General features: G+C 37.5%; 2 protein-coding genes across 3 annotated transcripts in view; one reads left to right on the top strand and one right to left on the bottom strand.

Annotated features, from left to right (window-relative positions):
* The first annotated feature begins 662 nt into the window (after nt 1-662).
* C11H5orf58 (chromosome 11 C5orf58 homolog) lies at nt 663-7,186 on the top strand. Its single transcript, XM_037799287.1, is given in 5 exon segments — nt 663-714; nt 1,597-1,691; nt 2,487-2,520; nt 2,523-2,573; nt 6,936-7,186. Coding segments are annotated over 3 exon segments (234 nt in total). The 5' UTR covers nt 663-714; nt 1,597-1,691; the 3' UTR covers nt 7,085-7,186.
* Nucleotides 7,187-9,038: 1,852 nt separating this feature from the next.
* The window catches only part of LCP2 (lymphocyte cytosolic protein 2), a 57,921-nt gene continuing 51,796 nt past the window's right edge, over nt 9,039-15,163 (bottom strand). For both annotated transcript variants that reach the window (XM_037798878.1, XM_037798877.1), the window contains exons 18-21: nt 13,703-13,806; nt 13,042-13,119; nt 11,369-11,524; nt 9,039-9,803 (exon numbers count right to left, since the gene is read on the bottom strand). In XM_037798878.1, the coding sequence (XP_037654806.1) occupies nt 9,681-9,803; nt 11,369-11,524; nt 13,042-13,119; nt 13,703-13,806 (461 nt within the window). In that variant the 3' untranslated portion in view covers nt 9,039-9,680. The remainder of the gene's footprint in view (nt 9,804-11,368; nt 11,525-13,041; nt 13,120-13,702; nt 13,807-15,163) is intronic.

Below are 15,163 nucleotides of genomic sequence, written 5' to 3'. Positions count from 1 at the left end.
TCTATGCACTAAACTGTTGTTAACGCTTCTTCAATACTTAATAATCACCCCATTTTAACAGAGACCAGGCTACAGGGTCATAGCCTGCAAGAGGCAAGATTATCTAGATGACTGAAAAAGTTTTACTTTGTCTTTATTTTCCTTTTACCTTCCGTTTGTTGTATGCCATCCACACTGGTGATGTAAAGATTTTTAAGCAAATTTAAATTTTAAAACGGAGTAAATTTAAAACATTAAGTAATACAGGTGGTACACAGTTATGGTAAACAATTATAATGGTGGCCCAAGAACCAGTGAAATCTAGGAAACACTGATCTAGTACCTCCTCTCCTGAGGAAACAGATGAGGAAAAAAAAGGAAGACACCCTTTTCCAAAATTACAATTATCTATTATTAAGACTGAAGCTCATTTCTCCCATGCCCCTCTCATTTAACTGCATATCAGAAAACAAATTCTATAGTGTTAAACCAAAGGCAATCAGATATAAAACAAACAGACTATGTGTTCTGGGTTGATAGGAAGGGGCTAGTTCAAGAAGTCGGTGTATATCATAAGGGAGGGTTCGAGCCAAGAATCCTTAACGTTTTCCTCAGGGCCCTTGCCTGGGACTACAACTCCCAAGATGCATCGGGCCGCGAAGCCGACCAATCAGAAAGCCCGGCCTCTCTTTCACCACCCGCTCGACGCGCGGGAAGGAACGGTCTTCGGTGACGGTTGGTTGCGTCAATCGTGTCAGGGACTGGGTTTTCTTCCCGCCAGGGTCACTCCGGGCTCCTTTTACTTTTTCCTAATCCGGGTAGGGAGGGTGAGGACTGTGGAAACTTCCAGGCTGCCTTGGGCTCCTTCATCACCGGGCGGGCTGGCTGGCTTCCAGGCCTCCCGCCCCGCGGCCCCCAAGAGCGAGGGCGTCTCGTGGCGTCCGTTGGCGGTGAAGGCTCGGTTGCCTTTAGAATCTGAACCGCGGTGATGATGCTCGCTCGTTGGGCTGGAGGGCTTGCGCTGCCCCTGGCCACTATATTAGTAGTAGCGCCTTCTGGATACAATATCTTGACCTCTGTCCCCTTCACTCTTCTTCTGCCGCCAGAGACACCAGAGCACGGTGTCCACTTCTCGCCTCCTGGTGAAGTCCCATTTGCCCTGCCTCCTTTCTCTGATGATCGACTTGTCCGAGCTCCCTGGGGAAGTCCTGACACAGCCCCGACCTGTCTCCAGCCAGTGGGGTCCAGACACGTCTGTCCCTCTGTCGCTGCCCACCCATCCGCTGGGTGCTGGAGGGCTCTGGACAGCCCGACACCCCAGACTTGGGGGAGTCAACTCTTTTGGGCATTTCTCTGTCCCTTTGGTTGCTATCCCACCCTTTTTTTTTTTTTTTTTTTTTTTAACAGGTATTCTTCATTCAAGTTTTTTAATTCCACCCTACCCGGCCCCCTTTATTTTTTAACATCTTAACCTTTTCCCTCAAACCTGGTTCTTTTGGTTCGGCATACCCAGGTAAGACAGCTGCCATTCCCCTTTTAGAGTGTGGAACCTCGTAGGTGGATGCAAAGTGCATTGTATTCACTGACGTCTGGAAAATAAAATTATTCCCTTTACAGAGGCTCTTAGGCTGTGCACGTGCCAAAGTGAATAAGAGAAAGAGGATAAATTTCCCTGGCTCAGGAAAAGGCAGAGGCAAGGAACTGACTTCAAGGTTAGTTTGTTTTCATTATTTTGGACAAGTAGCCTGACCCATAACTGCCCATCTTTCACATTGCTGGAGTTGTGTGCTAATGGTGGTTTATGTTTCAAGTCATTTTAAGAGATTTGAATGGCCAAGAGTTCTAGTGAACTGCTTCTCTCTCTCTCATATCTGACACAATTGCTTAAGTACATGAGCTGTATATATAAGGTGGCAACACGTTGATTTACCTATTCCAGTTAAGCATAATTAAAATGTGTTGCCCTAATTTCCAAAGCTAAAATTAAAATGGCCACTTTGCCATCCACTTAGTCAATGAATTCTAACTGAATCACATTTTGAATTTTACTGCGTCCTTGAAGAAATTGTATATGGACCCTGTCATTCAAGAATAAATCTAGAGTTTAGTTGAAAAAAGACAATGACTCTAAACAAAATTAGAGAAGATCTTTTACAGTTGCTACATTGGAAGGTAATTTATGAGACTGAGCCTTTCTGGAAAGGGGACATCCACATTGTGATCATAAGAGCCCCATATATAATTTGGGTATAGTTTGATTAAAGAAGAAACCTCATCCTAAGAATTCTAATTGGAGGGGTTTTCAGTTGGGGAAATATTACATAACAAGTTGTTGCCTCCCTGTGTTATAAATCTAACCATTTTTAAAGACTATTCACAGTAATTTCAGTTCTCAAATAGAATAGAAAATAAGATTTTCCTTTTAGAAATACTGAAAATTTTAAGTGTTTTTAAGATATATGTCAATACTTCTGGATTATACATTCTTTTTTTTCTCTTAAAATCAGATGTTTAAGAATAATGTTAGTGACCACAAGCTAAAGCCATAATTAAAAATATTAACACAATTTCTTTGGAGCTGAAGAAGATGAAAGGTAAGTAAGGAATCACTGAATTAAAATGTTTGCATGCCATTGTTACAAAAAAAATAGTAGAGCCAGTTTGTTCTTCTCTTGGTATATAACTAAATTTTGTCCTCTAATTAGAATTTCTCTGTTTCTTAAGAAATTTTCACAATGTAATATGAACAAGAGCTCTAAAAAATTATCTTTGAGCATTGACCTGGGAGTTAGATGACTTGAATTCCCATTCTGACAGTGGCAAGCTTATGATGTTGTCTGACTAACATCTCTAAATTTACTTCAACAACCTATTGCATGATGATGTCACATTCTGCAGAATTCAGTGTCTTTATCCATTAATCCTTACTAAACCCTTAAAGTTTCTTCCAAATAAAAAATGTTTGTTCGATTCTGTGAGTTAAGGGTTGTTCATTTTAAACAGATTATAGTAAAGCAGGATTATACTTTATAGATCTAGATAACTCGCTTCACAGAGATATTCTGTTATTTTATCCCTAGCGTGTAAAATTCCCATGACTGAACATTTCTAGGGATAATCTATCCCGGACTAAACATTTCCTGAGTTGGGGAACTTCCTGCTTCACCAGTCAACCTATTCCATTTTGGACAATTTTTTCTTGTGGACTGGTTGAAATCTGTTCCCTATTCCTTTTGTCTACTGATCTTATATCTAACCATGAAAACTAACCATGTATATTTAGTTATTATCCTTTATGACTACTCTCGGATATTTGAAGATAGTTTCTGTGTAATTAGCAAGGTCATCAGATGGAAGTAGCAAAATACCAACTTAACCTGGCTTATACAAGAAGTTCCAAGGTGGGGCTGTCCTAAAGTTAATTTAGAGCTTTCAAGAATTCATCAGGTATCCAATTCTTTGCATCTTTCCCCTCTGTGTGTCACTCTTCATAGTCAATATCTGCAGAAGTGACCATGCCCAGTGGAAGAAGAGAAGCTATTTCTGCCTGTGACTCTTTATATAAACCATTCCCCAGATCCCTCCAGTACATTTCCCCTTTCCTCTCATGGGCCAGATTTGCATCAAAAGCGCATGCTTCCTATAGCCACTGCCAAGGGGAATGGGACTGCCAAGACCAACTTGGACCAGTCAGGATTTACCTCTGGAGTTGGGGAGAGGATCACCTCAAATGGAATCAAGTTCTGCCACCAGGAAGAGGCGGGGGATGGCTGTTAGTTAGGCACCAAATAGTGAGTGCCTGTTACGTATTTTCTAAGTGTTCTCCCTAGGGTAGCATTTCCCAGATTTTGATCTATGAACCCTATCTCAAGATGGTCTGAGAAAAAAAAAAAAAAAAATGAAGCCCGTCTTCTTATGGTAAAGCAAGTTTGGGAAGTGCTTTATGCTATATATTGATTCTCACAAGTTCACAGTACATATTAAGAAAGGCTCTGAGGTGTCTAAAGAAATTTGGTTAGTTTTTTTACAGCTAGGTTTTTTTTTTTCTAAAATGCAAATCTCAATGGCATCTTAAAATCCAAAACTCCTAGAATGAACTATATGACCTCTAGTGATCAGGCCTCTCTACCTATCTCTCCAGTCTCTTACCTCATTCATTTCTGCCTGTGCATTCTGTGTTCCAGCCAAACTGAACTATTTGCATATCCATGCCTGCTGTCTTCTGTGCCTATGCCTTTAACACATGTATCTTCCTCTGGAATGCCCACTGCTGCATCACCACCACCATCACCACAACCTCACGAGATTAACTGCTACTTATTATTAGTAGTAAGGTCACTTTCACTGGAAAAATTTTTGAGCCAGAAACACACCCCTTTAACCCTTTTCAGATCACCTATCACATTGCATGTTTACTTGTTTTTACTGTCCCCGCTCAACTGTAAGCTGCTTAAGGGTATTCCTAGCACTTAGCATAATACCTTGATATAATAGGTTCTTGGAAAATGTTTGTTAAATGAATCAGTGTTTCTGGATGTCTCAGTTCTAAAGCTTCCTTCCAAACGTCATTACTGTAATTCTTCCAGTTTGGGGATCATTCTTTCATGACACAAAATAGAAATGAGATAGGTAACATGTTCCTGAAAAGTTGTGTGAGGAGGTCTAGCAGTTGGGATATGAGAGACCTGTAGAGATGGACTAGAAAGGGGTAGATTTCTGGGAAACATGGTGGATTGAATGAATATTCTGTTTACCCTTACCCTCCCCCCAATAATAATGCCAGTGAAATTTATAGCATTTACCATATCTAGGCACTTTTCCAAGAGCTTTACATAAATGAACTCACTTAATTTTCGTAACAACCCAGTGAGGTAGGAACTGTTATCAGCATTTCAGATGCAGAAACAGACATAGAGAGGTTAACCTTCCGAAGGTTGCACAACTAGCAAGTGACAGGTATGCGATTTAAATTCGAAGTGATTTAAGAAGACAGAAACCCACAAGATAAAGAGATCTTGAGATGAGATGACAACAAACAGAAAGCAAACAGACAGCAAATGGTTAAGTAGTAGCATTTTAATTGACCCCAGAAATCTGAACCCTAAACAGACTGGGTAAAGTCAAGAAACAGCCCCAAAGATGCAATAAGTGTGGCATCTCTAGAAGCAGGGATAAAGGTGGGGCTAAGAACAGAAGGACTGGTTTAATGTCTGTTAAAAAGTCTAGACTTCTGAGGTCTTCCCACCTCTACATAACTGGGCAACTGTTCTTCCTCTATGAAAGAAGACTCAAGGTTTATTCTCTTAAGCTGATAAAAAAAGGAATCTCTGGCCTGGAGCCATTAGCCACAAAGTTGAAGGGGGGAGTACTATACTGAAACCAGGTTGATAGACTGAATTACAAGACCCTCAGCTTAATTTACCTACTTGGCTATCAGAACACTGGCAGAAAAAGGAATATTTAGAGAACATTAAAATTAAAATAACATTGGAAATTAAATATAGTACAGCAGGGATGAAAAACTCTTACGTATGGTTTGAAAATGAAGAAAATAGAATGTAGAGCAAATAGATTGAGATGGAAAGTGTTAGGGGAAAATAAAGAGATCAGTCAAGGACAGCCAATGTCCAATAAATAGGAGTATTAGAAGGAGAGAACATAGACAGTAGAGGGGAGGAATTTGTCATAGAAATAATCTAAGAAAAATTCCCAGAACTGAAGGAAATAGACCTATGTCAAGGCACAATATTGTGAAATCTCAAAACACTGGAAAAACAAAAAGACCCTTAAAGCTTCCCAGAATAAAAACACAAGATTGAGAATCATGAAAATTCTCAGTAACAACACTGGAAGCTAGCAGACAATGCAGCAGTCCCTTTGGAAATCTGGAGAAACTTTATTTCCAATGCAGATTTCCATACCCAGTCAATTAATCAATTAATCTAAAATGAGTATATAGAGAGAAGTTTTCAGACATATCATATATGATTCCTTCAGGTAGTGACTGAGTCTATAATCCACCAAATAAGTGCAAACCACAAAAAAAAAGAAAAAAAAAAGATTCTGGTTGGAAGGCACCCCTAGGATAATGGTGAAAAGATTTCCCGAGATGGGCTGTATACAGCAGTCCTGGAGAGCAGCTAGTCCAGACTAGAGCATATCAGAAGGCTTCAGGAGAGAGGAGACTTTTTCGAAATTAAAATAGCTAAGGTACTTGAATTTACCAAGGGGAGATATACCCAACAGGGGGAAATTTGGGATACATTCATGATAATTAAACAATGAAAAGAGAAAATTACTTGGGGCCGGAGGGTGGGGGTAGCTTGAAGGAAGGGAAATATCATACTAATAGATTAAACTGTGAAGAATATTTACATAATCAAAGAATAAACATTAAATATTGAGCTAGCAAAAATTATAAGTATATTGGGGGGATAGGGGTGAGTGAAGAGAAAAGCTTCATTTCTGTAGTCAGAAGCAGGTAATACCCAGCCCCCACAAAAAGGCTGTCGTTTGTTGATAATGGAAGTGAATACCAAAAATAAATAAGAATAAAAGCAACAAAACCAAAATAAGTTAAAAAGTTGAAAGTGGCTGCCTCTGAGGGTAAGAACTACTATTTTCTGTAACCTTATAGACCTGTGTGATTCTTTATACTATGGGTTTGTATAACTTAGATAAAAATAAGTTAAAAATGTATAAATCAAGTTGCAGTTTAGTAAAAGGGGCTGACTGGATTGGCTAAAGAACCTTTCTTAGTAAAATTTTATGTCATGGTTATTTTGTAGAACATAAATCTGAATTTAAGTCAGAATAGGTCACACCTAAGTTGTGGTTTGATCAATAATTTGAAAAAAAAACTAAGGAGTTAGTTGCTACTTATAGCAATAATAGTTCTCTGTCTTACATATGTGCTACAATAAGATTAATATCTTCCATTGTTTTGTTTTGCCCAGAACTCTCCCAGTTACTGCTGTGTGATCTTATCCTACATTTTAATCGTCCTGTGAAGACAGAGGACTTACAGGAAACAGAAAACAGTTCCCTCTTTGAAGAGTCTAAAATGTCAGATGTATCCCTTGCTCCTAACAGTTTTTCTGTCTGATTTCTTATTTGTTTGCTCTGAATGGCTAATTGTATTTATTAATTGTAAAATTAAAAAAATATCTGGAAGAATTGAGTTGGTTTATATTTAGTGTAATCTAAACAAAATAAAACTATGTAGAGTTATAATCATTTCATGTTCTTGAAGACTGTTTCATTGTTTTAATGTTTCAAAGAATGTTTGATTGATGTCATTAATGGCAAGAATTTGATGAAAGAAATTGGCTCCAGGACACTACTTATCCTTTACCTTGTATTTCAATTTGGCTCAGGTTGAAAGAGACTTAGTAACTTATTAATGGATGGTATAAGTTTATATTAACCAAAACTCACCTGGTATAAGTGCCAGAACAACTAAAGCTAGCTGAAGCGTTTATTGGGTCATGTGACATGGAAGTCCATGGTTGGAGTAGATTTCAGGGACTCCACTAATTCATCAGACAGCTGTCTCTGGTTCTGTTTCTGTGTGTTGGCCTAATCCATTCCTATTACAGACTAGTTTCCTTCATGGTGACTTGAAGCAGGTAGAGGCATGGCAGCAGACATCAAGTGTACAGCATTCCGTTTTCAGGACCCCAGAAAAAAGGAAGATCCTCTGGTCCAGCCTCTGTTCAACATTCCAGAGAAGGAGCCTCATTGGCTCCCCTTCCGTTAGATGTTTGTCCCTGAACAGGGTCCTGCGCAACAGTGATTGGCAAGGCTAGGGTTCATACACAGGGTCTATGGCCAAAGGAGGCAACATCCTGCAGAGAGAATGGAGTTGCTGGCACCTGAAGAGGATAAAGAACGCCTGTGATAGAAAAGCATACAGCAGTGGCAGAGGATGCCTTTATCCTAAAACTTCATAATTTCTGTCTCCTTCCACCAAAAAAGGACCACAGTTAAAATAACAAGCTTTGATTTACCTTGTAAACGAGATTTGCTACCAAATTGCTGCTTTGAAATCTACCATGTACTTCATTCAAGATATTTTTGAACATAAAGAATGAAATACCGTGAAGTAAGATGCAAGTTCAACTCAATAACAGAACTTGTAGTTGTCTGCTACCTACACCACTCAGTGTAGGTATACTAGCTCAGTGTTTAATACACATTAGGAACTAAATAAATGCTCCTTGAATATCCTGTTGAATAAATATGTAAATGAATACAAGTTTTCCAGCTTTACAACTCTCAAGTTCTGGATCCTAAGTTGAGAACTTCTGGTTTGTAAGGAGGAGATTTTGTGAAACACCATTTTTATCATCATTGGTTAAGTCTCCACATAATCGTTATTTTAGGAATTACTCAGTTTGAATCAGATTACTTCTAGATCCCTTCCCATGCTCTTTCTATCAGTTCATGAAAAGGAAGATGCAAGATATTCTTTACCATCCAGAAAACTTGTATATTAAGAAAAGAAGTACAAAAAAAAAAAAAATGTTAATAAAAGGTGTGGAAGGACCCAAAGGGTAAAACTTGAGCAATCAGTTGTCACTGTTTTGCTGATACCATTTGCTAAATGTCTAACATCTTTGTGTTGAGATATGTAAACTGAAGGAAAGAACCGAATTGCTTTGGAGGATTTATAGAGCCTTTTTGGGAAGGATGAAGAGAAGGGGCTTTATGACAGTTCAGGGGGGAGGGGCAGTGGGCAGAGATGGACAGTAAAGAGAGTAAAGGCATCTAATAGGAAAGTCTAAATTTTCTGCATATGTGTGTTAATGTTTCAACTTCCCAGGATGCCTTCAGTAAAATCTGTATCACTTGACAAAGCTTTTGGAGTTGGATACGGGTGGAGTGAATGGGATGTGGATGTGACTGACATGGTGAAGTGCCAACTGAAATCCAGTTGCATTTGACACCAAAATCTGCCTCATGTCTAAAATGTTTTTCTGTTGGTATTTGAAGCTTAAATTTTCTTTAAAACATGAAATATATGGATTAAACGATAACTTGTTTTAGGAACCCAAAAGTAAAGCAAAAAGGCAAATTAATTTTAATTCCAGGCAGTTATCCCAACATGCAATTTATCTTTCCATTAAAAAGTACACAAAAGTCCCCCCAGAAAAAAATCACCAAATAAGAATGAATGAAATTATATTTTTAAGCCTCTTAAATTATTTCTGCTGAGAAAGTGTATTTTAGTAATTTTCAAATTATTTGTATAAAACCAGTGATTGCCTCTGACTGACAAAGGTTTGTCTATTTTTAAAACAATCAGTTTTATGAGAAGCCAAAAACCACATGGTCTCATGTCTTTAAAGTTGCCCCAAATTATTTCTGTGGCTGGGTAAACGACTTTACTTTGAAATGGGTATTCAAAAATACACATCTATTTTGCTTAAATGAATTATTACAGTGCACTTCTAGACTTTAAGTGTGAACATTATTACTCATGCACTTTACAAACATTGAAGCATAATAAATAAATTATGGGGTATTTGACAGTCTTCATTTCTAACTTTTTTTTTTTTTTAAATGAAAGGACAAAACCCTTGTATCCCACGTTGAGGAATTCTACTCAGTTCAAAGTGTTTGTCTGTTTGCTGAGGGTGATTGATCTTCCCATGTGGGCAAAAGAGGCAGGAGGAAGTTTCATTTGCTCGGCTGACTTGCTACGGATACCCTGCAGCATGCGTTAAGGTGCACTGGTATCTGGAACCTCGGTTTTTCCCATCAATGAGCAGAAGTGGCATTTTCCTGAAGTAGTCGATAATATCTGCCACAGACAAAAAGTCCTGAAAGATAAGAAATAGAGAGATAAATCAACATCGGAATGGGGAGCATGAATTTCACCCTCAGATTTTTCATCTGTATCATGTGTCCTACCTCTGGAAGTTCTGAGGATTAAAGAAACTGCAAAATGTGGCAAATACTTTCATGATTTCTGCCATAGAACTTTGAAATAAACTTTCTCACCAACATCCAACAAACCATGGATAAAAGACAAAATATGTGTATATTTTTAACTTTGTATTAGGTGTCATTTAACTGTGTATTCTAATCACAATGCCCTTGCCCTGCGGTTGCTCATTTGTGCTTTTGGTTTTGGTTTCTGCAGCCCCATTTCACCCCCTGAATGATGAATAGCATATGAAGGAGTCAGGAGGTCAGGCAAAGTCCCCAGGGTCTGAAGGCGATATCAGACCCCACACAATCGTGCCTTCCTCATCTCTCTGCTACGTCCTCGCTGCCACCTCCACACTCAGACTGGCTCTGCAGCCAAGGCTTTGCATTGATTGCCCAGAGCACCCCATCCCTGATGACCAGACAGGAAAACCTCATTCATCCTTCTGGACATGGATCAGAAGTCACCTAGGGCACCTGATACAGGATTATGCTTTTCCTACTCAGTATACTAAGTATCTCCCTCCAGGGTAGCTGCAGTGAGTGGTTTCTAATGTGTCCCACATTAGACCAAGAAAAACAGTGTTGGAGAGCAGTCACCTCTGCTTCCATAGAGCCCAAGCAGCTCTATCCACACCAGATCTGGGGTGCAAATATTTTACCAAAGTCATGTCTTTTTTCTACTCACTAACATCATCATAACTTAAAAATCTTTGGAGTGAAGTGGAATTTATGACTTGCTGTTTCTCATTTTTGGCAATGTTTAATCCAGCAACTCCTTCTGGAATTTTGTATTCAATGAGCATGTTTGGGGCATTACATTTAGCTTAGTTCTCCTTTTTCAAAATGCAGCCCTGAGGGGTTCCCTTCACACTGGTTCTGATTACCACCCACAATGCCAACAGCATGAGAATCTAATCTTTTGAGGAACAGAGAAAATTTTCTGTGGCAATTCGGCCATCTTAGAGTATAAACCTCCATTTTTAGTAAGAAATGATCCAAGTATCTAAATAATCATCAAATCAAGTATTCTCCTATTTTCTTTTTTCCAGGTGGTGCTGATTACAGCCTTATAAAGTACACTGCATCTCACATTAAGATTATGTCACAGAGGTGAAAGACAGACAGGACATGCCTTTGACACCATTCAATTCTATTTTTTAAAAAATTTTACATTGTAACATATTCTTTATCTAGTTTTTAAAACTATACATGAGATTTTAGATTATTTGGAATAAAAGATATAAAGAAAGACTCCTATGGGAGAAGTAACTACTGTTAGCAATTTGCGTTATTTCCTCCCAGTAAATAAAGAGCTTCACTAATGTGATTCAGCTCTAAAGTTGCCATACATTATGGACTCCCAAAAAATGCTACAGTGAAGCTTTATGTAGGAAGGTAAGCAGAGAGGCATGAAAAGAGAATTGGGGGAAATTCTGAAACTGGAAGTCCTTACCTCTTTCCCTCGGAGCCCAGTTCCCAACAAATAAACTTGATTCTCCTCCTGATAACGGATCTGGATATTGTAAACTTTATCTTTGTACAACACCATGAGGACATATGGATTGGTTACTGTTTTCCTAGAGCTGTCTCTAACCAGAAAAGTACCGTCCTAAAAAGATAAATTCTTGTCATTACGGGAGCAATGAAAGGCAATACTTCTACAAGTCTTTAGGGATCTGCAAAACCTATTAGTCCACAACTCAGCAAATATTCTATTTCCCAAACAGCCATGGATCCCAAGTGTTACAAATTTCCTGGTTGTGAAGAAATAGGCAACAGAGATCTTATCAGAGAAATTTCCAAGTTAACCTCTTTAAAGTCTCTTAATGAAAAAGAAATCCCTTTTTCAGCAATAAGCATAGTTGTGGTTGAATGGATAAAGGACCAGGAGAAATAAGGACTTTATTTTTAAACTAAAAATATTTCTTCCTACTCCCGTGAGCTAATTCTCGAATCCTTTCTTTCCACACACAGTCAGAAAACACCCAAATGCCCAAGAAACTCACCCCTTCCAAAACCTCATGATGTCTAGATAGAGTGTTTTGTCTATCACACACTGAGTCAACACTGAATGTGAACTTTGTTATTACTTTTTTTCTGATATTTTCTAAAATAGTGTTATGATTTGCCCTGTACTATAAAATTTCATCCCACAAATTAAAAATTTCATCCAACAAATTATTGCTACATAATAATAATACTGTAAAGATCTAATATTAAAATAGAATTAATTAGTAAAAGGACTCATTTAAGCTACTCCCTCCTCCCTATATTGAATCAGGATAATTTTAAATTAGCCTTCAATTTGCAATAAAAGCTTTCCTTTGTTCTTTTTATTCCCAGTTAATTGAGCAAATCAGAACATCTCTATTAAACAAGCATAATTCTGCACCAGTGATTCTCCACCTTGGCTTCCCATTAGAATTACCTGGGGAGCTTTGAGAATCCTGGAGCCCATGGACTAATTAAATCAGGGTGAGTCCCAGGCATCCGGATTTATTAAAGGTCCCCAGGTTATTTAAATGTGCAGCTAAGGTTGAGAAGCAGTGTTTTATACTTTAGGTGCAGTTACAGCACCTCAGTGTGCTTTCAATGAGAAAGAGGAAGGATCTTCTTCGCTTTCTCTTCTCTGATATATAGATTTAAGGTTAAAGTTCATCATGGGACCACAGAAAACTTGGCCAACACCTGATGATATTAAAGAACAAGTTAGAAATTTCCAGGAGGAAAGGGCAAAAGCTGCTGCTCTCTCTCTCTCTGGATGTGGGTTCCTTCCCATGGATATGAATGGCAACAGTGCATCAAGAGGAAAATGGATCTGGAAAGATGTCTCCTTTTGATACTATATGATTCCTATGAAAAGATGGACACTTTTCATGAAAAAAATCTCCTGAGATTCTGCCAGCCAAATGACTGCCCAAATTTAGATTTTTCCCGAGGTCCTAGGAATCATTGTGATGGATTCTAGAAGGTGTAAAGCTGGCACTAATGGGTCTTGCAGGTGTTAACAGTGTCAACAGCACCTTAGCAGAATTCCCAGCCATAATTGGAACTCAAGAAAAGTTAGTTCCTTCTTTTCCCTCTGTTACTATATATAACTGCTTAAAAATAAGTTTTGCAGAGTACCTGGTTTATCTTTCTAAGAGCCGCTTCTGCCTCTGTTCGGGTAATATAAGAAACGTACCATTCTTCATCTAATGAATTCTGAAAATGTAAATTTTTAAAAAACTGAATGAATCTTGCAATTACATATATAAGTGTAAACAAAAGCCTCCAAGTCATAATTTACATAAACCATCCCCCAGTTCCATGAGGTCTGAACATTTGTTTTCTTAATTTGACTATAGAATCATTTGGGTAAGGCTAACCAGTAGATATTTTGTGTAAACTGCCTTTATCATGATATTCTTTGCAAAGATTGCTGTGAATAAGCATTTCTTATGTAATAGAACCCTCATCAGTAAAGATACAGATATAACAATTTCTTCAGGTTGGTATAATAATAAACTGAATGAGAAAACTGGGTTAAAGAGCTATAAAATGACTTATTCAAGGTCAGAAATTAGGAAACATAAAAAAATAGGATTATTTTTCTCAGGTTTAATGCAATGAAGGAAACACCAACATAAAAGAACATATTCTTTTCATCTAGATCCTTCACTTTAAATTTTTTTCCTCTAAAAAAATTAAAGTTAATAGAAGATAAAAGTACAAAAGAGAATTCAATACTAATGTTTCATTTGCTAGGGGAAAAGAAAAACAAAAATAAAAATATATGCTTTATTACCTCATCTTCCCCAGGCGACGGTGGCCAAGGTTTGTTTGGAACTGGCAAGGGAAAGTTCCTGCCTTCAGCTGTAACTCTGGGAGGAGGTGGTCTGTTGCTAACGCCTTTAAAAGTAAAAAATTTTGAAAGTTAATTTATTATAAGCTATTTTTTTTACTTCTGTTATAACACCCCCCAACATCCTTGAAATTGTTCAGATAACTAACATTTCAAGAAACCATGACATCAAAAATAATTTCTACCTGTTAAAAACCAAAAGACTGCTCAAGCATTATTATATAACTGCGCCAGTGAAATTTTGAGAGCAATACCTTCAATTTGAGTGATTTCTTAAATGTGCGTATTGCATAATATCAAGTGGCTAGAGCCATTGGTTTAGAAGTCACCAAGTCATTTTAGGATGAACATCAGAAAGAATACTCAAGAGACAGATTGTTCAGAGACGTCTGCAATATCCAGTGTACCTGGAATGGATTCTCAACCACTGAAGTAGTAACAACACAGATAAAACAATCATTATTTCCTCATCGCTTTCACAAAAAGAAATGTAAGCTACTCAAGATGAGGTGAAATTACCCTGAAGATATTGTTAGCTTTTAAAACCAAAGTGTGCTATCTGAAGTTCTTTACTGAACATTCGACAGAGGCAAAACTGTTAAACTCGTATAGAAGGCAGCAAAAGTTATCTGATCCATCAGGAAGTCTTCGCTAGATGCTTACGAAATTACCCAGCACTTGTGTCTCACTGTCTCTAAAACTTTTTTCTTGTTTACAGTTCCCTGAGACTTTCTGAGAATGTGTTTTCTTTTTTTTTTTTTTTTTTTTTTTTTTTTTTTTTTTTTTAATTCAGTTTTATTGAAATATATTCACAAACCATACAGTCATCCATGGTATACAATCAACTGTTCACAGTATGATCATATAGTTATGCATTCATCACCACAATCTATTTCTGAACATTTTCCTTACATCAGAAAGAATCAGAATAAGAATAAAAAATAAAAGTGAAAAAAGAATACCCAAACCATCCCCCCATCCCACCCTATTTGTCATTTAGTTTTTACTCCCATTTTTCTACTGATTTTTTTTCAATTTTTTAACTTTGTTTATCAAAAAATTAAAAACAAACAGGCAAACAACAACCAAAAAAACCCCACAACATTTCAAACAAAGCAATGGATTAAGGAAAACAAATAACCTAAAATAACTACTTTGCTTCCAATATGTTCCTACCATACCCCAAGAAAATTAATAAACCATGTCCAAACAGAGGAGTAAGAAAAACAAATAATCTAAAATAACTACATTGCTTCCAACATGTTCCTTCCATACCCCAAGAAAATTAACAACCCCTAAGAAAACAAAGGAATAAGAGAAAAAAAAAAACCTAAAATAACTCTATTGCTTCCAACTTGATCTTACTATATCCAAGAAAGTTTACAAACCATAATCATTCCTGAG

This window comes from Choloepus didactylus, chromosome 11, assembly GCF_015220235.1.
Source record: "Choloepus didactylus isolate mChoDid1 chromosome 11, mChoDid1.pri, whole genome shotgun sequence".
Lineage (NCBI taxonomy): Eukaryota > Metazoa > Chordata > Mammalia > Pilosa > Megalonychidae > Choloepus > Choloepus didactylus.
Note: the sequence above shows the minus strand (reverse complement) of the source record. Positions and strands in the feature narration are given on the sequence as shown.